This window comes from Panulirus ornatus, chromosome 31, assembly GCF_036320965.1.
Source record: "Panulirus ornatus isolate Po-2019 chromosome 31, ASM3632096v1, whole genome shotgun sequence".
Classification (NCBI taxonomy): Eukaryota; Metazoa; Arthropoda; class Malacostraca; order Decapoda; family Palinuridae; genus Panulirus; species Panulirus ornatus.
Window position 1 is genome coordinate 711,963 of NC_092254.1, and position 24,658 is coordinate 736,620.

The 24,658-nt window shown below is 40.0% G+C and overlaps 3 protein-coding genes across 7 annotated transcripts in view; 1 reads left to right on the forward strand and 2 right to left on the reverse strand.

Moving 5' to 3' along the window:
• Window positions 1–7,978, reverse strand: LOC139758640 (uncharacterized). Of its 2 annotated transcripts, none has more exons than XM_071680177.1 (7): window positions 7,602–7,978; window positions 3,948–4,041; window positions 3,154–3,276; window positions 2,680–2,893; window positions 2,407–2,551; window positions 2,077–2,206; window positions 1–1,502 (listed from the first exon to the last, which is right to left on the reverse strand). In XM_071680177.1, exons 1-7 carry the CDS (start codon window positions 7,785–7,787, stop codon window positions 1,276–1,278), a joined length of 1,119 nt encoding a protein of 372 aa, XP_071536278.1. In that variant the 5' UTR covers window positions 7,788–7,978; the 3' UTR covers window positions 1–1,275. The 2 variants fall into 2 exon arrangements, with proteins under 2 accessions (XP_071536278.1, XP_071536279.1); XM_071680178.1 differs by having other exon boundaries at window positions 7,457–7,978.
• Window positions 7,979–8,104: 126 nt separating this feature from the next.
• The window catches only part of LOC139758641 (uncharacterized), a 45,572-nt gene continuing 29,018 nt past the window's right edge, over window positions 8,105–24,658 (reverse strand). For all 4 annotated transcript variants that reach the window (XM_071680180.1, XM_071680182.1, XM_071680181.1 and 1 more), the window contains exons 3-7: window positions 14,323–14,452; window positions 14,030–14,175; window positions 13,314–13,437; window positions 12,632–12,781; window positions 8,105–12,135 (exon numbers count right to left, since the gene is read on the reverse strand). In XM_071680180.1, the coding sequence (XP_071536281.1) occupies window positions 11,766–12,135; window positions 12,632–12,781; window positions 13,314–13,437; window positions 14,030–14,175; window positions 14,323–14,452 (920 nt within the window). In that variant the 3' untranslated portion in view covers window positions 8,105–11,765. The remainder of the gene's footprint in view (window positions 12,136–12,631; window positions 12,782–13,313; window positions 13,438–14,029; window positions 14,176–14,322; window positions 14,453–24,658) is intronic.
• The window catches only part of LOC139758639 (major facilitator superfamily domain-containing protein 6-A-like), a 90,870-nt gene continuing 78,859 nt past the window's right edge, over window positions 12,648–24,658 (forward strand). The window contains exons 1-3 of the mRNA XM_071680171.1: window positions 12,648–12,774; window positions 13,253–13,388; window positions 18,952–19,035. The gene's annotated coding sequence lies outside the window, so the exon portion shown is untranslated. The remainder of the gene's footprint in view (window positions 12,775–13,252; window positions 13,389–18,951; window positions 19,036–24,658) is intronic.

Here is a 24,658-nt window from a genome sequence, read left to right on the forward strand (position 1 = left end):
GTTGAGTTATTAATGACTTTATACATTTATGTATTGTCCTTCTACATACTTGTGCATGATAAAGTACAGTGTTGTAAAATCCAGCGATCTTGTATTGTCGCCCTTGGCCACAGCCTAGTTTAGAAAGGCAGCCTTGATTACATACATGTACAAATAAAAAAAAGCCTGATATTTTATTGATACAAATGTACATAGATTTCTTCGCTCATGTATATTCATTGTTGTTGGTAAGGTGTCATCATTTGACACATGTAATTTTACCCTTTGACATTACCATGTTTATGCATGCATATTAATCCTTACCTTAACATAATGTACCTATTCACTTTAAAACACCTATATGTGCATTTACTGAACAGTTCAGGTACTTGAGTTTAAAATACTTACACCTAGTTAGGTTTTCAGAGTCCAATTTGTAGCCACTGTTTTTGGCTGTTCTGAAATATAAGGAATACATTTTTCATACGACATAACAATGCAAATTACGTCTTTTGTAATTCGGTTTCTGTGCTTCAGTTCTGGGTTTTGATATATTAGAGGAGTCTGCTTGTGATAGGAACTTTAAAATTTTTACACAAAGCACAGTTTGCCAGTAAATATAATAGAAAATAGAAAGATTACAAGGAAGACATCAATGTGAAAATCATAGAGTTGGTGGATATAAAGATATTCACGACATTATCAACACAGATACAAATTATGCATCACCAATTTGGTCCCTTCCCCTAGAGGAATAAAGCCATGAAATCTTAAGTGCTTTAGCCAAAAACATAACTGAACAACAGAAGCTAGAAGAGAGCAGACTTATGCCTTAGTACAGAATAAGGTAAAAAGACATTGGGACATGGTAACATGAAGTTTCCTCTTTTTTTTAACTTATGATACTGATATCCAGTAAATTCTTGAAACAGAGCTGGCAACTTACACAACAGCAGAATTAAAAAAAAAAATATAAGGTGCACAGATAGTTAAAGTTGAAATTGAGTCATTTAAGTAAAAAACCCTTTTCCCATGTACAAAAATAGGCATTTACAAATGGGAATTTATATAAAAAATATTTGGATGTTGAAGAAAAGTTTTATGACTCGTGAAAACATTGATATGCAAAATAGTTGTGAGCTTACTAAAGCTGCTTTGAAATATTTCCAGATCTCATATATTCATGTGTATGTGTATATTAGTAATAATGTTCCTCTTAAATTGTTACATGCCTGAAGCATTTTAGTCAAAGTTCATCTACAACTTTTTCCAAAAGTTCATCTCTTGATAACGAAGTTACTGTATGATTGCAATCCTGGGTGTGTCTGTGTCAACCTTGGATCCATTTTGTAGATTGGGTCTCCTGTAGATTGCATTATTGTTGTTCCTGTAGATGATGAGAACAATACGAACCACAAGCATGAATGATCCGGCTGCCATAAGAGCAATGATGAGGGCAGTTACCTCTTCACTGACCAAGTCCTGTTGTTCTTCATATATACCTACCATAGCCCACACCAGCACTGCAAGTAGCATGTTCCATTAGCACAGGCCAATATATTTTGACTGCATTTTACATAAGAGAATGGCAAGTTTAAAGAAATTTGCATATTTTACAATTCTGTGGTTTACAAAGATGAAGTACAGTAGAAAATAAAAGTTAAAATTTTAGTAACACCTAATACCATTGTCTTTATGAAGTTGGGATATTTGAATGTCTTTTTGAAGTTGGAATATCTCAAAATATGAAAAAAAGACCTATAAATGAGTGAGCAATAATGAATATCCAATATCAGGACTTAAAAAAGTAAAATACAAATGTGCTTGAGAGTAAATAAAAGGTATTTTAGATGAATAGGGACAATTATACTCTGATGTTGATCCTCAAATATTCTTGAGAAAATCAGTAATTCAACAGATTGTATTACAATTCATAACAATGCAGCAAAGGTAAAAAACATAAAGAACCAGTATCAAAGAATATAATGGAAGATGCAAGGATATATTTGGAGCTGATTCTGCACTTTACGCCTGCTACACCCTAAAAAGATCAGACTATAATGTTGAAATTTATTGGTAATGTAAGATATAACTTACCCATATAATGTGTGATGAGAGGGTTTGCAAACACTTTGAGTACTGTGTTTTCTAAGATGAACCATCCAATGAAAGCCACAAGTATGAAGATGAGCATGCCCAAGCAAACTGCATTACTATCCAGTTCAACCTACCAAAGGAAGTATAATTAGATTGCTAGAAATTGTACAGTAGAGGTATGAATGGGAAGGTCTCCATATACATATCACTTATTTAAAATGAGGAACAGTGTAATGAGGAACAGTGTATTCTGTAACCTTCAAGTGGAGTTTACTGGTTACAGTTTTTGGTACATATTTATCATTCATGCTAAACCATATTTCTGCTAACCTTATACTTGAAGAAGATTGTGAGGTTAAGGAAGGAAGCAAGAGTTGTCCAGGTATCATAAATTCCCATGCCATTTATCACTAGAATTCCACACCAGAAGTGAAACTTGGATTGTGTGTTGAGCCTTGCTGCATCTTTTGAGAAGCTGCGGAGTAAGGAGAGTGCTTTAGAGGCTAATCTGTTTAAAGACAGTATGCTACACACATAATTTTGTGCTTAGTATTGTACATAATAATAGGTAACTTCATTACATGTGCTGCTCAGTAACCTTACTTATATAGTGCCAGTGAAATAGCAATGCCATTGGTAAGAGCCACAAGCAACAGGATGATGGCAGATCCTGTGACGTTGATAGCATCCCAGGCAAACAGCCATCCTACGTTAAGGTTAAGATTGATGGCCAGCACCAGGATGAATGAGGTGGATATAGCACCTCCCAGCTTCCAAGCCTCCACCTGTTCTGTCTTTAGAAACAGCAGGGCAATGGCTGTAACACAGAAGAACAATAGAATCTTATATCTAAAATTTCCTGAGCCAAACTTACATTTCACAGAAAAATTGATTAGGAAATTGTAGTAACAAATTACTGAATTCCATGGATTTCATATTATAATCATACTTATGTAGGTAAAAACTGAAAAAGATTCCGATAGAAAGCTAAAAAGGACCAAGAATTAGAAGTCAGTGAAAACTAAAGGAAAACCACATGAATGATTAATGAAAAACACTTTAATCAGCTTTCCTTACCATATATGACAATCAAGATGAGGCAGATATAAATGATGGCCCAGATACTGAAGGTAAATCCTGCAGGTGTGATACAGGTGAACAGTTGGTCTGAGACGTTCCCAGTTGGGTTATTGAAAGGGGCTGTGGATGAAAAGGTATGAATTCACTTGGAGTTGGCAAAATATTAAAATCTCCATGGTGTTATGTGCTGTTTAAGGGTGAAAATGCAAAGTACCCAATGGTAAAGACCTTCCGAGGGGTGTGCTAAACAACAGTTTAAAGAGGAGGAACCATGGATTTAGTGCAGCTGCAGTGATAAAACATGGGAAGCTGAAATATGTTTGCATGGAAAAAATATAAAATTTTCTATTTTTAAAGCATTGATAAACATAATTAAACGGTTTGAACAGGAAAATTGGACACCAGATTTTCAGTTACAAGAAGGCAAATTGAAGGGGATATTTTAGTGATATGTACTGTAATTAGAGAGATTACAGGAAATATAAAAGGCATTCAAAAGTTGACTTAAGAGTAATTTAACCTCCTTTGCAAACTCGGCAAGGGTGTGTCATAAATTTTCGGCAGTTGAAATGGTCATCAATAAAAATGTCTGTGCAGAGTAGCAGAAAAGTAAGGAAGTAATTTAGGTCATGTTTGGATTTGTTTCTAGGAAGGTTAAGCAATAAATGAAGTGCTTGAGGTAGTATGAGAATTATGGAGAATGGCTTCATGAGGCATAATAGTTAACTGATGTGTCTTGTAGTAGGATTATTGGAAATTAATCAGAAAAAAATTCTACTACGTCAACTCACGTTGTCCAGAACCTGCGAAGGCATTAAATATAACAGTGTAGATCATTGTAGCCACCAGGAACACAGTTGTTGCCACCCGGCCATTCTTAACATACTGAAGAAAAAATAATCCTTCAGTTTTACATCACTGTATCTCTGTACATTTATCATGTAAAACTGTTCACTTTCCACAAACTAGTGATGTAAACTAATTTGGGAAAAGATTGACCTCATTATGATGTAGTTCAAATATGACACTGATGAATGATGTAAATATGATTTTCTTATTATTAGAATAGTAATCAAAATGTACATATTTTGAGACAAATATAAATTCCATGTAGGAGTATAACCATCAAAATCCTACACTGATTATATGTACAGCCGTAAACATACACGTAACATATGCACACATACATGTACCCACTTTTCTACAGTTGTGCATGCATGTGTACCCCAATTTATGCATACACGCATACCTCAGGCTTTAAATTTTCGAAGAAAAATTAAGTTCCATCGGTATCCTGTGGAAAGTTTTTATGGTATGAAAGTAATTTGTAGTTACTTTATTGTACTGTATTATTTGTTCTCGATTTTACTGCTAAATCAACCCGTTATTTTTTATTTGGGCAAACTAAGTTTACTCGTAAGACGCGTTTAGAACACTGTAACCACAGATTTGATCCATTAAAGTTGATTCGGTCAAGTGGAGTACTTTGCTTGTGCAATGTTCTATTATGGTACCGCCATTGGCAGTCGCTGTGTTTGGAGAGTGAATTGTCAAAAAAAAAAAAAAAAACTAAATGATGAGGGTGGGGTGCCATATATGGCTCGACTGTGATGCTGGGTGTACAGAAGTACAGAAGTATGATAGTGATGGTTGGTGTAACAGGTATGCAAGGCTCCTCAGCATCTTCATGGCAGTTACAGTATTGTGTCGCCTCGTGGTTGTATGGTTAACACAAAACAAGCCATCTTGTCCGTGGTTGGGAGTATCCCATAGTTAGAACTCAGAAACATATTTGAATTTCAAGAAAACTGTATACAGTTCTTCCTCAAGAAACCACCTTACGAGTTTACTGTCGTAAGAACAGTAACTCGTTTGACTTTTATGACAGCCATGCATACATACGTATGTTTAACTTGGGTCTTAATAAGAAAAAAAGAGAAGTCCATCCTGAGCCATGGAAAGTTTTGCAGATGTTTTTCTTAATTAACAAGAAAATGTTCGACCCATTTAAGTGGTAGCGATCGATCATGCAGCAGCCGAGACTAGATGGTGCTTCAGTAAACCTCCATAGTATTGTCAATAAAGTTAAGTATTGGAAGTGAACGTTCACTTTGGCTGGTACTTAATACGGGTCATAACTATTTGTAAATGTACAGTTTTCATTGTGAACAATGTATATACACAAGAGTATTAATCATCAACGTCCTCGAAGGATTTCGTAGTTACAGGCCAAATGTTTTAGGTAGCAGTTGAAGCATGCGATATAGTAATATATCATTTAGCCTTGCTCCCTCTCCGAGCGCCATTAATGGAAGCTTTTATCTTCTTTCATTGAAGATTATTTCTTCGTTTTTTGGTACGCGATATATAAAGTATACTAAACTTAATGGTCAGTTTAGCTGTACAATACGATTTATGAATTTTATTTTTATTCGTTGCCTTCCAGTATTTCCTGTTTGTGATTTTATCATGTCTCTGTTGGATATTCGTTGTTGTTGTTGTCATGACGTATCAGGTGATGAATATTTCGTTGTTCTCTGATGTGTATATCGACGTTTGCTGGTGATGTATGTTTCCTAACCATTCATGACGTTTTCAGGATGGTTGTGACGTAATTTTGGTAATAGTGGTTATTATTGTGGTGGTAATGATGATGGTAACTACGTACATGGTAGCTAAGATAGTGATGATTCTTAGTATTTATAATATTATTGGTAATGATGGTGTCGATTATGGTATATAGCCCTGGTGTGTTTATAAACATTATAATACTTATAGTGATATGAATATGATAATGGTTAAAATGATAATGGTAGTGGTAACAATGGTGATCAGCGTGTTAATTGTAATTTCATAAATGATGAAAATTTTAAGGTCAGAAATGGCGTGGAGATAATTATTACAACTTAATTTCTGTTGTATGTCTTGATCTTTACCTCTTGAGATAGTACTGTTGCGTAATTTCAGTTTAGATACGGGAATCTTACACGTAGCTGCTGTAATGTAGATAAAGCGACCGTAAATTTGATTAAGCCTACGTACCACCCAGTCCATAAGCTTTGTTGCTTACAACCTGAGATAGGGTAGTACACTCAATGTTTCTATTGTACTTACAGGAGACATTCATGAAAAATGAAAGTAGCTTTACCTACATTACGCCCATTGTTTACAGTTATAGTCATGATTTCATGGTTTCAGAAGTGGTAGAGGATGTGTGGATCAGGTGTTTGCTTTGAAGAATGTATGTGAGAAATACTTAGACGAGCAAATGGATTTGTATGTAGCATTTATGGATCTGGAGAAGGCATATGATAGAGTTGATAGAGATGCTCTGTGGAAGATATTAAGAATATATGGTGTGGGAGGCAAGTTGTTAGAAGCAGTGAAAAGTTTTTATCGAGGATGTAAGGTATGTGTACGTGTAGGACGAGAGGAAAGTGATTGGTTCTCAGTGAATGTAGGTTTGCGGCAGGGGTGTGTGATGTCTCCATGGGTGTTTAATTTGTTTATGGATGGGGTTGTTAGGGAGGTGAATGCAAGAGTTTTGGAAGGAGGGGCAAGTATGAAGTCTGTTGGGGATGAGAGAGCTTGGGAAGTGAGTCAGTTGTTCTTCGCTGATGATACAGCGCTGGGTCGGGCCCACATGGATTCGAATCCCGGGAACGGCAGTCGTACCACAGCCAACCCAGGTGTTCCATCCTCCTCCCGGGGTGGTCGATAAATAGGTACTATCTCAGGTTGGTGAGTGTGCATGTTGGCACATAAATAAGGAAAGACGCGTTACATATATACAAGGTCAAGAGGAGGGGCAACCCTCTCCCCGTAACACACACACACACACACACACACACACACACACATACAAAACATTACTTATACTTATTTCTTTACTAAAATACACCCATTTCCTCCCACTTCCAGTTTATAGTGTGTGTAAGCAATTGCCACTGGCTTCATTTATTTAGCAGCTAGCAGCTACATCATTAATGACAGGTCATCAACCACTGTAATAAGCGTTGCCTACGAATCTTTGAACTGAATTATTATATACCTTATGAACACGTCAGTTTGACCTTTGAGTATGATGACCTGGCTGGCCTTTGTGATGGTCATCATAGACACTAATTAAATTATATGAAAGTGTGCCAGTATTATCAAAGCCATGTTTCAAGAGATATAGAAAAATATGAACGATATCGCTACATATAGTAAGATATGTTATCATCAGCACTAGACAAAATATATGTATGGCAGTGTAAGAATGATACTCCAGATATTGTTCATCATCATAACTACTTACCCGAGTGTGTGTGTCCATGATTACCTTGACGTGTCTCCCTTGACAGTTTCAGTTTATGTATAAAATGGATCAATGAGGACTCGTGGTATTTCCAGTAAAGGCACGGTAGTTTTTAAACGTGGTTAAGGGAGAACAAGTATACTACCATAGTAAGAGCTGTGAGATATCTTCCTTCCGTCCAACGTCTGTGTTGACACTGAAGGTTGGCGTTACGTTGCGTGTGTGTCGTCATTGTACCCCACCCAGGCCGAGCCTTACGTGACGCGCACCGTGACGAAGCTCGAGCCACAGCCGGCCGCCCTTTGCCACGCTTTAGGACGTGGTATCTCATAATTACATAACAGTAGATATCTGCTACTGTTAATCGAGTTTTTATGTATCAAATGACATATTGTATTGTATACTAATAACTAAGCTAGAGTAGCAAAATTTGCTCGATATGTGAAGTTGTTTAGATGAAGATGACTCAACAACTAGGGCGTTCGTATTGCATAGAAGTGACTTGTATCAAGTGGACAGGCGTTGCACAAGGCACCAAATTCTCCACGAGCAGCAGTTCTAGGCATTGCGTTTCAGCTGATGATAATCTTATGCTTATATCTCTAATATGAAATATTATTTTTAGTGAAGGATAAAGAAGGATTGATGTCTTACGTAAAATGTGCATTTTCTCAATGTTGGATTACAAATTCATGTATAAAATAGTGGTATTTCACAAATGTAAATTTTGAAATGACACTCTTGATTTTGATTACCTTACTGCCTCCTTTAAGTGACTAGAATGTCTTACAAAATTTTAGGTTTAAGTGCAGTGCTAAACTACATTATACAGTTTTAAAAATGGATGGTTTAGGCTTATATTAATGTGAGAGTGAAAACTCATTACATCACGAGTGAATTTGTGATCTTGTTTTACTATAAACCAATCTGGTTAATTAAACAGATGTTCGAACTTATTATCATACAAGATGTTACTAGATAAGACTTATGTTAGATTGCACAGTTTAGATTGGGATACGTGTGGCAGCTTTTTTCACACATTGCAACAGTTGTTTGTTAAAAAGAATTAGCCGTATTTACAAAAAGTTATTGTCTACAGATAATTCCTCATAGTGTAACATGCTTGGCAGTGCCAATAGACTTTGTCTAAAGAATTGCAACACTGAAGCAACAGGAAATGCGAGCAGAAATAATATACGTAAAGCAACTACTTTACTGCTTGACATTTTTTTTAAGACTAAGAACTTTTAAGAAATTTAGTATTTATGGATTCTTTTTTGTCTCTCTTTTCTGCTACATCAGTATAAAAGGACATGTACTGAACCATACAGGAATGTGAAATATAATTTTTTGAATTTTTAGCAGATATGATGTAGCTGGTACCTTAAAATTCCTAAACGTTACACATTTAGTAATGTTTTATGTACAGTTAAATGTTGTTATGAATTAGTATTATCTATAGTTGGTTGAGATTTGGTGAGCAATATCATCTCAAATGGTAAAATGTTACTATATTGTAATGCATGACCAGTACCTACATGCACATTCATTTTGTATGACAGTATAAAAAATTCTAGAAACATTTATTCAAAGTAGATATTGTTAAAAAATAGCAACTACTCTTGGTTTTAGGATGACATTGTTTGCAACAGATGATGTTACTATACACATTGTCTACAGTGTTATGATGTCCTCCATACCACTGAACTATTTTATTTTAGTTGAAGGTAGACGACACTTGTTTGGATCTGAGCATATAAAACACTTGACCAGCACAACTGGTGCTCCTCTGGTGGCCGTCATTAAAGTCATGAGTTGTTCAGGAAGAAAACTGGTATTGTCATTGGTCTGCAAGTGTAGCCATGCGGCAGTACTGGAGTGGCTGGTTATTGTGAACACACATACTACTAATGGTCACCTCAGTCAGTCATGTCAGGGTTAGGTTAGTCACGTACAGTAGAAGTATGTCATCGGCAGAATAGCCATGTGTTGACTACTAGGATAGTGTTGTCATCAGTAAATATTGTAGCATACATAATGATGCACCATTACAACTCTTACCAGTCCACGTGATGACGATCCTACACAACTGATGGATCAGTTGTATGTTTAGTACATATCATCTGTGAGACCTACATCTACACCAGTCATACATCTACACCACTCATACATCTACACCACTCATACATCTACACCACTCATACATCTACACCAGCCATACGTTCACATTACAAGAATCATATGTTAACACTGGAACAGTCAATAGTTACTCATCTCCACTAAGAAAGCCACAGACTGAGGCACAGTAATCAGTGGTACAAACACAAATACTAGAACAGTGTATGAACAGGAAGATACAGATTAGAATATTTCTGTATCAGCACTAGAATGTTTATGTCAGTATTACATTTATCATGTCATTATAAGAATAGTCAGCTTTTACATAGAAATACCTGTGCTGACAACAGAACATCACTAAGAAAAGAATCTTAAATCTATCTTACCTAAGTTAACATAAGATATGATCTAGATATTTTATATCAATCATAGATTCCATACCTTCTCAAGTCATACAGCTTCAACATTGTATGCTATACACTGATGTATATATAGTTTGTGCGTTTACATCATAAACTTACTCTAATACTGTACAAAAGCAATGCTCTGGCTGGATGTCTTCTTGGGTTGGACTGAGGGCAGTTTGGAGAGAATGATGACATTACCAGTTTATAATGATCTTAAAGAAAATATTAATCTTGAGGGTCAGTTTGCAAGAAAGGAAATGATATTGTTACGGATTTGCCATTTAAGGAAGGTGCTCACTCATTGGTGGAGCTCTCTCCCACTCATGACGAAAATTACACAAAACGTTCCTTTTGACAAAAATCGTGAAGTGACTGAATAATGCATGACCTGTGTCGTAGACTGTATATATGGGAGTGAGGACAAGCCAGCCCTTACCTTTACTAGTGTCTAACATGTTTTTAGATGCTCACTACATTTCCATATCCTGGATATATTTTGTTAACATCAGTAGCCCAAAACTTGAATATCATCACCAGTGACCCAAAATCTGTATGTCAGCAGCAGTAGCCCAGAATCTGCATGTCAACACCACTACTTCAACATCAGTAGCCAAATGTCTGAATGTTAACAATAGTAGCCCATAATCTGAATGTTAACAATAGTAGCCCATAATCTGAATGTTAACAATAGTAGCCCATAATCTGAATGTTAACAATAGTAGCCCATAATCTGAATGTTAACAATAGTAGCCCATAATCTGAATGTTAACAATAGTAGCCCATAATCTGAATGTTAACAATAGTAGCCCATAATCTGAATGTTAACAATAGTAGCCCATAATCTGAATGTTAACAAGAGTAGCCCATAATCTGAATGTTAACAATAGTAGCCCATAATCTGAATGTTAATAGTAGTAGCCCATAACAATGTTAACAATAGTAGCCCATAATCTGAATGTTAACAATAGTAGCCCATAATCTGAATGTTAACAATAGTAGCCCATAATCTGAATGTTAACAATAGTAGCCCATAATCTGAATGTTAACAATAGTAGCCCATAATCTGAATGTTAACAATAGTAGCCCATAATCTGAATGTTAACAATAGTAGCCCATAATTTGAATGTTAACAATAGTAGCCCATAATCTGAATGTTAACAATAGTAGCCCATAATCTGAATGTTAACAATAGTAGCCCATAATCTGAATGTTAACAACAGTAGCCCATAATCTGAATGTTAACAATAGTAGCCCATAATCTGAATGTTAACAATAGTAGCCCATAATCTGAATGTTAACAATAGTAGCCCATAATCTGAATGTTAACAATAGTAGCCCATAATTTGAATGTTAACAGTAGTAGCCCATAATCTGAATGTTAACAATAGTAGCCCATAATCTGAATGTTAACAACAGTAGCCTAAAATCTGTTTGTCATTATTATCTCAAAATCTGAATGTCAGTACCAGTAGCCTAAAATCTGAATATCAGAACGAGTGCACCCAAAATCTGAATGTTTACACCAGTGGCTCAAAATCTGATCATCAGAATCTGATCCTCAGAATTATTAATGTGAAGACAGGTAGCCTCAGATCTGGCTGCCAGCAATAGTAGCCCTAAATCTGAATGTCACATTAGGAGCCCTCGATCAAAATGTCAACACCGGTAGCCCAGTGTGTGTCAACATCAGTGGCACCAGATCTTAACACAAGTATTCCTAAATCTGTGTTGTAGTCGACCCATCCAATAGTCAACGCCAGTGGTAAGAAAAAATCGTGTAATTTCTAATATAATGTGAATGCCAGAAGTATGGTTAGCGCTAGGCTGGCAAGATGTGGGCGGAGGCCAGAACCCGAGCCACGGTACTGCTGGCTCTCTGCGCCGAAGAGGTTGTTGCCGGCCAGGTTCAGGGAGGAGTCTGAGGTTGGTCGCGGGGTTGGCTGGTTGGCCGGGGTCGTCCAGGTGAAGCGGGTGGTCGGGGTGGTTGGAGACGGTTGCTGGGTTGGCTGCAAGGTTGTGGCGTCGGGACGGAGGATAGAACCCCCGTTGTTACTGGGGTTGTGGAGGTTATTGTTGTAGTTGTCGTCATCGCTGGGGAGATAAGGACCAGTCGGTGTGTTGAAGTTTCCCCTGGGACAGTCTCGGGCGTTCGGGCTGTAGGGAGACACACGTCAGATTAGAACTGGAAGAACAAAAGCATTTAATGATGACGTTTGGAGCCGGCTCTCGTGCGAGAGCAAGGCATCTCATCGCGGGTATTGTTGTTAATCATATTTATGTTCGAACATTGTATAATGTGTGACGTATATAGCTTATCTTTACCCTAAATCAAAGATGATTGATGAAGAGTGTTGGCAGGGAAGTTGAGTGAGTACGCGAATGTAAAGTGAGGCTCTTTGTATGTGAGTCACCCCCAGGAACTGTGATAACACTTAATGATAATATAGTTAGGTAGGTAGATGAATAGATAGATTGATGTATAAATAGAATGATTGATAGGTGGATAGATTTTTCCTCAGTCATGAGTGTCTGCTACCATGTATGTGGCAGTTATACCCACACCACACCAGGGAGGCTCGACCCATTTGTCTTGGTGGTGTTTTCATTCGTGTATGTACGAACGGAAGGTTTCGTGGTGTGTGGGACTTACACGAAGTTTTTGCACTTCTGCAGGAGGAAGCCGAGGGCCCGGTCCAGCATGGACCTCATGAAGTTGGAGGCTGTATTTTGGTGAGGATTTCCACGATCACACTCCCTCGGCGTCTTGTCCAGCACACACTCCCGGAACTTGTGGTGAGCACTACGGGAGAGGGAGGGGGAACATAACGTAGATGTGTGTACTAGTCGTAGTGGTAAACATGAGACCATAACTTAGAATAATGCCTGGGTGGCATCTGGTTATTGCATGACATACAGGAACCAGTTCATGGCTTACAGGAATCTGTGCATGTCTGGTGTAAACCAGTTTATTATGGTTATAGAAACGGCTTTGATGCACGGGTTACCACTAAGTAATGCGTGGCTACCACAAACTAAAGAATAATTAGCAGAAACTGATGCTTGGTTAGTACAAACTGATACTTGGTTAGCTCAGTCTAATGCATGATTAATACATTAATGAATAATACAGGTAATGTTTTTTTTGTAAGAGAGAGGGTTGGAGTAATTTATTATAGTTGAATAAATTCTTTACATGCATTAAACTTGGATGTGTTTTATGAAAGGCTATCTTCACATGAAAGGTTATAAATGTGACCATTTGTCTTCACAGGTGAGAATATGAAAGCGTCTTGTGAGGCAGGCAAGAGCTGGGTTATAGTCACGTGACCCACCAGCACATCTGGGCGTCCGTGGCTTGCAGGCCCTGCACCAGGTCGGCCAGGTAGTCGTACTGGCCACCACACAAGGTACGGTTCATGGACACTCGTTTCAAGCAGGGGGCGTTCTCAATGTACGCTGCCAAATAGTAATAAAGTTGAATTATCGTAAAGATAAGATAAACACATGTAGGTTAGGTTGGGTTGCGTTTGTATCCTAACCTAACCCAACCATATACATTATGACCGTGTCAACAGATTTATATCTGGAGATTTTCATAATGTGGCTGAATAATATACATCAAAATTAGTTCATAGTTGTTGCTGATCATATATATACGTTATGTCGCTTATTTCTGAATGCAAAACCAGTTTTAGTGCTGTAATGATATTAGATATGATTTTATCCTTGAAATGCAATTAAACACATTTTGAAAATGAATTCATGTATTTTGTATGATAGTTAATGTTTAAATTTATCATTGAAAACGAAACAGTCGATTCTTAGAAAACGTAATTTCCTTCTGTGTTCATGACATACTATTATAATCTGTAGTTGTCTTCAGTACGACGATACAACCCTAGGGTACAATATCATGACTCAAACCTGACACTTAACAGTGAGGTCAAAGTTCAGGACATTGTTCCCAGGGTCGCACCGACGTGCTTGGGTAATGTAGGGTTTCAGCCATTATTTGTGTCATCAATATGAGAGAAAAATGTAAAGTTACATCTTCGGTATTCAGGATCCTCCACACACAGCTGGTTGACCGACTTGACGGAACTCTCAATGGCGGCGTTCAGTTCCTGCCGTTGTGTTGACGATAGGAAGTGTAGGGTATAATCCTCTACACACCGGACGAAGTTGTCCCATAACCTGTGTACAGAACAAGGGAAATTATTACTATTGTATAACTACCTCGGTACGATCCGTGAGCATTGTGCTTATAGGTCGTATCGTCACGTTCAAGAATGAATTCCACGCTGCATTGTCTCAGTGGCCCAGTTGTGGGCCTGCACTTACTTGCATACCCTCTCAATGTCTCGGTTGTTGAGTGGGAAGATGTTTTCTGGGTCCTTGACGAGAGGTTCCGCCATTTTGATGCACCGAGTGAGTTCCTCGATGCCCCGCGGGTCAGACGCCACCACCAAACCTGCCCACAGAAAAATAAACAAAAATTAGATGATAACCTTTTATTATGTCATCTTTGCCCACCTGAGCAAGATACACTCACGAACATACCCGTAAATAACGGCGTCATTTGCCTTTTTTATATTGTGACGCTACGAGAGTGCCATTCTCAACGAAACCCATCATGATGTTAGGGCTTCAGAAGGTAACCCATGTAGTTTTTAAGGTTCCATCTTCTCTGATGTAAGCTACAGAGAACGAAGAAATATTAGGCGTCACGTTTATATTAAGTCTGGCAATATGGTGAGTGGAGAAAGGTTTAGGGGTTCTTACTGGTATATATCAATTTTTAGAATTTGGAATAGAAGGCGTCAGACAATTATATCTCCTCGAAATACTATTTGTCTGCTTGATGCTACTTTGATAAGGCTGGGCAGGTAAGCACGATTTAGGGGGGAAATATTATCCTTAGGGAGAGAGAGAGAGAGAGAGAGAGAGAGAGAGAGAGAGAGAGAGAGAGAGAGAGAGAGAGAGAGAGAGAATGCTGCCCAGGGATCTCCATGTTACAATCATCAAGAGGGACAGGAAGAAAGGTGAAGGGCCTGGAAATCCTCCCCTCCTGTATTATCACCTTGTACAACTGGGAACGAGAGAGGGATGCAAGCGAGGATTTTCTCTCAAAGTCATCTGTCCCTGACGCTACCCCGCTTCAGTGGGAAAGGCGTGCGCGCATTAAAAAAAAATATGTATATTACTCATGACATATTACTCATGATATATTTGCTTTTACTTTTTAATGATGACTGGCTGTCATGGAGGACAACTGTGTGTGGACCGGAACTGACACAATCACTGTACCGAGCGAGCGAGCGAGCGAGCGAAGCATAACAACTGCCTCCCGACACTTGGGTGTTCTCATTTCCAGAGGAAACCAGTGTTTGTGTCCCCGACCACCAGGTGCTGAATGGCTCGGCCACACTCAGTGACCAGCAGGTCGCAATGAAGCCTCGTGTGGACCATTTAACTCATTATTCACCTGCTCCGAATACACTCTTCAACTGGGTCACTTGTCTGAAGCACCAGTTTCACATGACGAGCAAATTGAACTCTTGTATGAATCGTTGAGTTAGTTTGGACACATTGGTATTTGAGTTTATGTCAACCTGAACCTCTGACTAACATTCAAGATGATCATGAAACATTTTATAACATTTAAATTACAGGTAAACTTCCCTGGCTCCATTTAGCACCTGAGTGATTACAAGTGTTATGAGTCGAACTTTTATGGTCAGTCTCACACCACCTCATTAATAAACTGAGTTACGTCATTATCGATAAAGCCAACGTCATCATTACGACAGAATGCGTTACATGATGTCACTGTGACGCAAGAACCAATTTCTGCCATTGACCCAATCACGAGCTTGCAGGGATGTGTAAATGATCGTTAGTGTGACTATACTTTAGGTCGTACCATCGTCAGGGTAGAGCCACAGTCGTGCTGTCTTTCATAATAAGATTCCTGCAAATAACAAAAGTTTTCTCAATAATACGCGTCATCGTTGTATTTTGTGTGCTAGTCTCTCCATCAGACGTGTGCTGAAGCATATGTGATGAACCATCAGAACATTAGTTCCGAAATATAATGAACCATCGACGTTCGCTCATGAACCAGCAGAATGAATCAGTGATTACTTTTGAATGACCATAATGAACGCTCGAATCAATGATGAACGTACAGGTTCACGCCAAGCCTTCATGAAGCTGTTCCATGTTATTGGATGAACCAATGAATTCGTAACGAACCAATGTAGACCAGTGACGACCATATAAACCTTATATGGTCGACCAGTTGATGAATCTTTCAGGATGAACACGTGGGGGGGGGGGGGCACGTGTGTGTGATGGAGCCGACCCATGATCTCAGACTGTAGGATTCATGTTATGTATTTCACATCCACAGACATCCTGAGGGTGGTACACAGACAAGCATGAGAAAGAGAGAGAGAGCGTTTCTCAACCGTGTACGTGTCTTCCCTTCCCGCCTCTCTTTCTCTTGCTCACAATCATATCTTTATTTTGTCATTCTCTTTCCCTCTCACTCGCTCATTCGCACATACTCATTAAGAGACGACTGGTGATGGTGGGGTGGGGGACGCCGCAGCATCAGACACTTTTCCTGTCATTTACAAGAACATATTCACTCGGGGACGCGAGAAAGTCTACCGGACAACGGCTATGATAATTAGAAGACGTTAAACAGTCACAGTAGACGAGTCATCCCTGGGCGTCAGCCTTTTCCGCGTTTTCTGTGGAATATTATCATGGGTGTCTGCAGAATTTGTTTCCAAATTAAAATGTCAAATTTATCTGTAAATTAAGAACGAACGAAAATTTTGAATATTTACGATTATCTAGGTACGTTGACCTTTTAGGAAAACCCATGTTTAATCAATTGATTCTGTTTTTACGATTGGAACTTTATTATATATGGATGTTGTGTCATCTGACGACCCATAGAATCCCCCGGTGTTGTGTGTCTGTACCTCTCAATGTGTCGCACGTGTTCGTATTATAGTTTCCTCACGTCCTCCCTTGTCCTGTTTACTTTTTGCCCAAGTTCCTGTTATGCCGTCTGGTTGCGACAGTTATTTGTATGTTGGAATGGCCTGTCGTACGCCTTGTAGCACGACGGTACGACCCTCAGAGCACTGACGCGGTCCTAGAGCACGACGGTACGACCCATGAGTATGAGAGGGTGGCCGCTGACCTTCCCTTAAGGGCAGGTCGTGTGGCCGGGTCGTATTTACCTCTACATTACCGTCATGATGACGACCCTCAGAACGGTCAAGGTCAGGAGGTCGTCATCATCACGACCCTCCAGGTGAGGGCAGCACACCCTCCTGGCCACAATGTTGATTCCTGACTTTTAGTCAGTTGTTGTGGTCAACTGACCTGCAGGAGACGTAGATGATAGTCGTGTCGCCGACACATACCTCGCCCGTGTGGGTCATTATAGTAATTAATGATAATCGTGTTTGGAAGTGTTACACCCCACGTTATGTGTGTGGTCGTGTTATGTACTAAACACATGAATAACACAACCATTGGTCCACCATGGTCTCCCTCACATCCCCCACCACCAGACCTGGTGACCATACTGAAGAAAAAATAAGACGGTTTCCACGGTGTGCCGAGGATGAATGTCGTGTATTACTGTAGTTTCATACTGTATTAATCTCGTGTATTACTGTAGTTTCATACTGTATTAATCTCGTGTATTACTGTAGTTTCATACTGTATTAATCTCGTGTATTACTGTAGTTTCATACTGTATTAATCTCGTGTATTACTGTAGTTTCATATTGTATTAATCTCGTGTATTACTGTAGTTTCATATTGTATTAATCTCGTGTATTACTGTAGTTTCATACTGTATTAATCTCGTGTGTAGGAGAAAGATACCTCACTGGCTGTAATAATTAGCGATGTGGCGTTAAAAACAGCGGACTGGGGCTTAGAGGGAACATCCTAACTTGCCCCTTTCTCTGTTCCTGTTTTAGAGAGTAAAAAAAAGCGGGGAGGATTTGGTGAAGTTTGATATTGATGTTGAAGGTAAGTTGTGGCCATGATAAGGACGTTCCACCACGCCTGCAACCTTCTACATAAAAAGAAAATTGTGCACTCTGTTGGAAATATGATTCAGATGTAAATGTAGTTTAGCATGCACCATCGTGCACACACAAGCGTACATACACACGCACACGGACACGCATGCACAAACACACACACAATTTTAGAATACACTTTCGGTTTTCCTGTGTATCATGTTGGTTATAAAGATAATAGGAAGGTCCGTTCATGCGGCCCAGCAGCCAACTTCACCATACTAGGGGTCCAGGGTAACACAAGACACCATGGCTAGGGTCGTGGCACCTTAAGGCACCATGTAGACTCGTGAGTGTCATGACGGGTGGCAGCGTCCCTTCCTGCTGAACAACATGATCCCCAGCAGAGTGTCACCTGTGCTACGGGTCATCCTTACTGGAGTAGTTACTTGATGATGGAGGACAAGTAGGGTAGTGATGCGTCGTGGGTGGATCATCTTACTGTGGAATTGTTCCAGGTTTGACGATGGTGGTTCCAGACTACATACTGGGGGTCCAGACTACATACTGGGGGTCCAGACTACATACTGGGGGTCCAGACTACATACTGGGGGTCCAGACTACATACTGGGGGTCCAGACTACGTACTGGGGGTCCAGACTACATACATACTGAGGGTCCAGACTACATACATGCTGGGGGTCCAGACTGTTGTGAATGTCAAGGTGAGGTGTAGGTAGGGAGAGGGGCAGGAAGCTGGAGATGGTACGTTCCATTGTTCCCACACTCAGCTTCTCTGCCATGGACAGTGGTACAAGAAATGAAGATAAAGAAATTAATGCATTATTATTATTATTATTATTATTATTATTATTATTATTATTATTGTTATTATTATTATTATTACCCCTAGGGATGGGAAAGGAAGAATACTGTCCTCTGCGGCTCACTCGTCTTTTCCTGACGCTACCACACTCAGGCGGGAAAGAGTGAACAGGTATGAATTAATTGTATTAGCAGTAATACATTATTGGTGGTAGTAGTCGTAATGGTAGTAGTGTAATGACAGTAGTTAAGGAGTGGAGATGGTACCATCATAAGGATTGGATTGCCAGGATTGGTTTTGATGATTGCATGAATTAGATTAATACATGATAATGAAAACATAAGGGAGACAAAACGATAAAGGACAAGTAAAAAAATTCAGAAAGTTAATGAAATTAGCATTGAAGATAATGGAGGCCAGACCAGAGAACACGTAAATGTGGAATTTCTGTGTTCGGGTCGAGCCAAGCTATTCTGACCTTTATGTTACATACCTCACTACCTCCCATCACTTTACCCTCCACACTGTGACGCAACACCACGTGGAGTGTGACGGTGCCTGAGTTATATGCGGGGGGGGGGGGGGGGGGGTATAGTAAGCAGGCAACCCAACGCGCACGACGGTACGACCCGGTCGTGCAGTCGTTCTTAAAGGTCGTACCGACGTGCTCAAGGGATTCGTCATTATGTTCCAGATGTGTAAGATAAAACTGGCAAGGGTTTAACGCCGTCGTAGAAGACAATACAAACCTTGGCTGTGGTTCGAATTAGAAATTTGTAAGACGGTTTGCCTTGTATCAAGTTCTTGTTCTCGTGGGTATGGCTTATTATGTTTGATTTTTAGATTGTATGTTTAAATCCTTTAACCACACAACCTAACCAAACATAAGTCACTTAGTCTAATAACGTGACGTAACCTAACCTAGATTGACCCCCCCCCTCACGCAGTGCCGTTTTCATTGTATTGCCAGACAGCTGGACTTTACCTGGTTGAATGTGATGATATACTTCTTCATTAATTGGTGTCCAGCTTTCCTGATGCAAAATTATTCTTATCCTTGAATTGTGTATCATTATGACTCAATCAACACACACAGTGATTATGTTTTAATATATTAAGATGATCACCTCTCATGAGGCGAGAATAATGACTGTTTACTTGATGAATCTTAGCATTGTGAGTACCAGCACTTGCCCGTCATCCTGCCGTCGTGTTATCGTCATTAATTGTTGATCTATTATGTTAAGTTGTCCTGCTCGAGGTTTTAATAATCATTGATTACGAGAGTAATTAATTCACCAGCTCACTCTACAGTGTATCAACTGTAAAACTTTATGTCATTTATTAGCGTTTTTTACTTAATAGTTTAGGTAAATTGATTGTGTATTATATATTATCCTGAAACGAAAATTTAGTTTGAAGTCAAGTGTTCAAGAATTCGGATACTTTAAAGGATATATGAGAATTACATTTTCAGTCATGAGTATTTAATATTTTTTTGAAATACGTTGCCTTTTTCTAAAGTCATAAATTACCAGCCATCAAGATAACTACTTAATGATGATAAACTCACTTTATCCTTACTGTAATCCCAGGGGATGACTCGACCTTGTAAGGGCAGCAACAAATGTTCAAACTGAACAGAAAATGGGAGAGCGAAGCTGTGGTGTTCATAACCTCCCATGTTATGAATGTTCAGAAAACAAACTATTTTAGCCACTTGAGAAAAGAAGAAATTACTACAGAACCTACTTGTCAATATAAGGTCAACACGTGTTAACAGCACAACAGTTGAATAACATAGAATTAGAAATAGTTTAATACTTTGCAGTTTTGTCATTAATAACACAGGAGGTTTGTTTGATATTGATGACAACAGAAAGTTACAACCATGTTGTGTGTTGAGAACAGGTAACGAGATGACCTACCCAATGTATGTCGCTAAGTGTTGACAACACTGCCTACCTTACAACCATAACCTCCACACATACAACACTACTACCTTACCCGCAGTTTTATATATATATATATATATATATATATATATATATGAAATGGCCCCCCCCCCCATACACATGTATATACATACGTCCACACACGCAAATATACATACCTACACAGCTTTCCATGGTTTACCCCAGACGCCTCACATGCCCTGATTCAATCCACTGACAGCACGTCAACCCCGGTATACCACATCGCTCCAATTCACTCTATTCCTTGCCCTCCTTTCACCCTCCTGCATGTTCAGGCCCCGATCACACAAAATCTTTTTCACTCCATCTTTCCACCTCCAATTTGGTCTCCCTCTTCTCCTTGTTCCCTCCACCTCCGACACATATATCCTCTTGGTCAATCTTTCCTCACTCATCCTCTCCATGTGCCCAAACCACTTCAAAACACCCTCTTCTGCTCTCTCAACCACGCTCTTTTTATTTCCACACATCTCTCTTACCCTTACGTTACTCACTCGATCAAACCACCTCACACCACACATTGTCCTCAAACATCTCATTTCCAGCACATCCATCCTCCTGCGCACAACTCTATCCATAGCCCACGCCTCGCAACCATACAACATTGTTGGAACCACTATTCCTTCAAACATACCCATTTTTGCTTTCCGAGATAATGTTCTCGACTTCCACACATTCTTCAAGGCCCCCAGGATTTTCGCCCCCTCCCCCACCCTATGATCCACTTCCGCTTCCATGGTTCCATCCGCTGCCAGATCCACTCCCAGATATCTAAAACACCTCACTTCCTCCAGTTTTTCTCCATTCAAACTCACCTCCCATCGTTTAGTGTTCGGCCGACAGACACATGAGAGTAGAGGGAATGTGTGGTAGTAGGACAGATCATAACACAGGTGGAGAGCAGTGCAGGAGTGTGTCTGCATCAGATTGGTCTGGATCGTCGATTTGTGTGATAGCTTGAGTTTATATTAGTATTACAAACTGTGCGAGAATAAGGAATGTTATACATTTGCATGTGTGTGTGTGTGTGTGTGTGTGTGTGTGCAGCTTTATTTAAGGAATGGGAATTTCTGGAATCTGGGAATCAGTGGGACGTGAGGATCTGCATGAGATTGAAGGAGCAATCAGAGTGGGCGGGCAGGTGAGGCGGGCATTGATCTAGCTGGTGGCGTGACCACCACACAATGCAAGGGTTGAGGCAAGATCACAGGGGGAAGGGAGGGGGGGGGCCAGTTTTTGGGTTATTACGGTGAAAAACGGGGAGGGGGCGGGGCTATTATCTCCAGGAGGCGTGGTTATTATGTTATGATGGGCAGGGGGCGTGGCTATTGTCTGGGGATAGAGGGGCGTGGCTATTACCTCGGGGGGTTGAGGGGGCGTGGTTATTACCTCAGTAGTCGAGGAGGCGTGGCTATTACCTCAGGGGTCAAGGGGACGTGGCTGTTACTTAGGGGATCGGGGGGCGTGGCTGTTGCCTTTTGGTTTTATGCTGTGGTCTTTCCTTTTGTGTAAGTGGGCGTGGCTACCACTGGAGGTCAGGGGGCGTGGTTGTACTGACGAGGGAGCGGCTGGAGTGCTGGCCAATTATTGGATTGGGTTTTATAATGACGTCATTAACCAGTAACTGGCTAGTCTCCTGGATCACTTGACGTGTACACATAATGTTGGCTCACACACACACACACACACACACACACACACACACGTGGAAGAGAGAAAAGTAGAGGAGTGATTGATCACAAGACTGAAGTTTGTAAGCAGGTTTGATGACAGTGACGGTGGGTAGGTGAGATATGAGGTCATCCAGGTCAGGTCACACACATCAACGTGGAGTTGTATGTTTACATCTGGCATGATGGAGGATTGGTATGTACATGACCACCATCACCAGTTTATATACTTGTATGATACTGGAGAATGATTGAGAGCCCCCCAGTGTACAACGTACACTGCAAGTCGGCGGTTAGGAATCAGCGTTGTACATACGTACACATTGGGGTTGTACATACAGGGTTTACAATTTATACTTAAAAAAGACATATGAAATGCAGGAAAATGAGCGTACAGTTATATGTTGTGGCTATAGTGTTTGTCCCTAGATGTAACATCAGGAAAGACCCGCTGGTGTTGTTGTTGTCAGATTACAACAGTTATGTGAGGTCTTTGTGTACGTGACACGTGGTGGTTGGTCGTTAGTGTGGTTAACTGTGGTGACCCCTGATGAGGTACGGGCCTCTTGGGGAGGGGGGGGGGATAATGGAAAAGGGGTGGGGAAGGTTGTGGAACAGAATTACTTGGATCTTATTTTCACGGTGATGATTTGGGGGGTTTTATCTTGACATGTGAGGGATGAGGAAGGTCATGGAGTGGGAGGGGCGGGGAGGGGGAGGATCAAGGGAGGGAGGGAGGAGAATCAAGATGGATGGAGGGCAGGCCATTATCAGGAGAGGAGGGTTACCATACATCCCATTTTCTCAACGAAAAATATCACGAATTCTATTGAAAAAAATATCAAATCAATTCTTCACTGAATAATTTCATCAGTGCAAAATATCAATATTAAACTGCTATATTGATTAATGTTTTGTTTTTCAGTATGGTGGAAAGTATTGGAAATTTTTGTGAGATATAGATTTTTCAGTGATACATATTGTGTGATGAAGATGAGAAACCAGATGATGAATAACTGGTCCACATGTATTATTCACTCATGAATGACACATTACGAAGACCCCTTCATTAACGGGATATACTTCACTTGTCCATAGGGTCGAGTAGAACAGGATGTTGTGGTGGGAAACAGAGCCCTGTGAACTGTGGTGTAATGAACTGTCTTCCTCCCATTTACTCACTCAGCGGAGACTAATTTAGTAGTAATAACTGGTCATTAATACGTCCTGTTTACGCCCTTATATTGTACCGTGGAAGGCATTCGTGGGAAAATTTCCCTTACAACACGGGTCAATAGAGGTCAGATTCGCAAATTGTCATGTAAAATAAGTCGTCACGGCAAATTCAGCCTTACAGCACAAGGCAATAGACCTTAAATTCGTCAACGGCGTCATAGGTAAAGTCATTCCTCGGGAAACTCGACCTTTCTTTACAGATCAAAAGGGTCCAGATTTGCAGACTAAAATCATACAGTCGATGGTCATGGGAAAATCAACTTTCTGGTACAGAACCAAAACGATTATAATCGCTAATATAGCCAGTTGTCCGGTACAGGGAAAAACCAGGCTTACTGTACAGATGCAGAAGGTTCAGATTCGCTCGGCGTGTCATATTGGTGTCAGAGCAAGGACAGGAACGGACAAAGAGATGGAGTTTGTGGGTGTCAGGCGGTGTCACTGGCTGGTGTCAGCTGGGGTGAGAGGTGGGGCGTGGTACATGTGACTGACCAGGATGGTATAACATGTAAGGATGCTGTAGCATGAACACTGGGATATCCTCATAACCCAGCACTTATAATTACTCTTTGTATGCTTATTTATGTTTATGGATAAATTTATTAGTTTATATACCGATTCATTATACATTAAGCTGTATTATAGATTCATTATACATTAAGCATTATTATAGACGGTTGCCTATATTTCATCAGGATGGATAGTGTGTGTGTGTGTGTGTGTGTGTAACCCTGCGTGGCACAACATGTACACAACAACATGACAGAGACGACCTCACAACCTCTCCTGTGCCCCAGACATGACGTGTATTACAATCTGTACAACAAACACAACACACGAATCTCAAATTGCTTGTTTCTCAAAATCATCAGTTGTTAAGTAATTGGAGGTTGTGAGGCCAGCGTTAGAGTT

Coding starts and splice junctions, on each gene's coding strand:
- LOC139758640 (XM_071680177.1), bottom strand. CDS start 7,787: ATGAGATACCACGTCCTAAAGCGTGGCAAAGGGCGGCCGGCTGTGGCT. Junction 3,277..3,947: donor CTTCGCAGGTTCTGGACAAC/GTGAGTTGACGT, acceptor TTTCATCCACAG/CCCCTTTCAATAACCCAACT. Junction 1,503..2,076: donor TCTCATCACACATTATATGG/GTAAGTTATATC, acceptor TGCTACTTGCAG/TGCTGGTGTGGGCTATGGTA.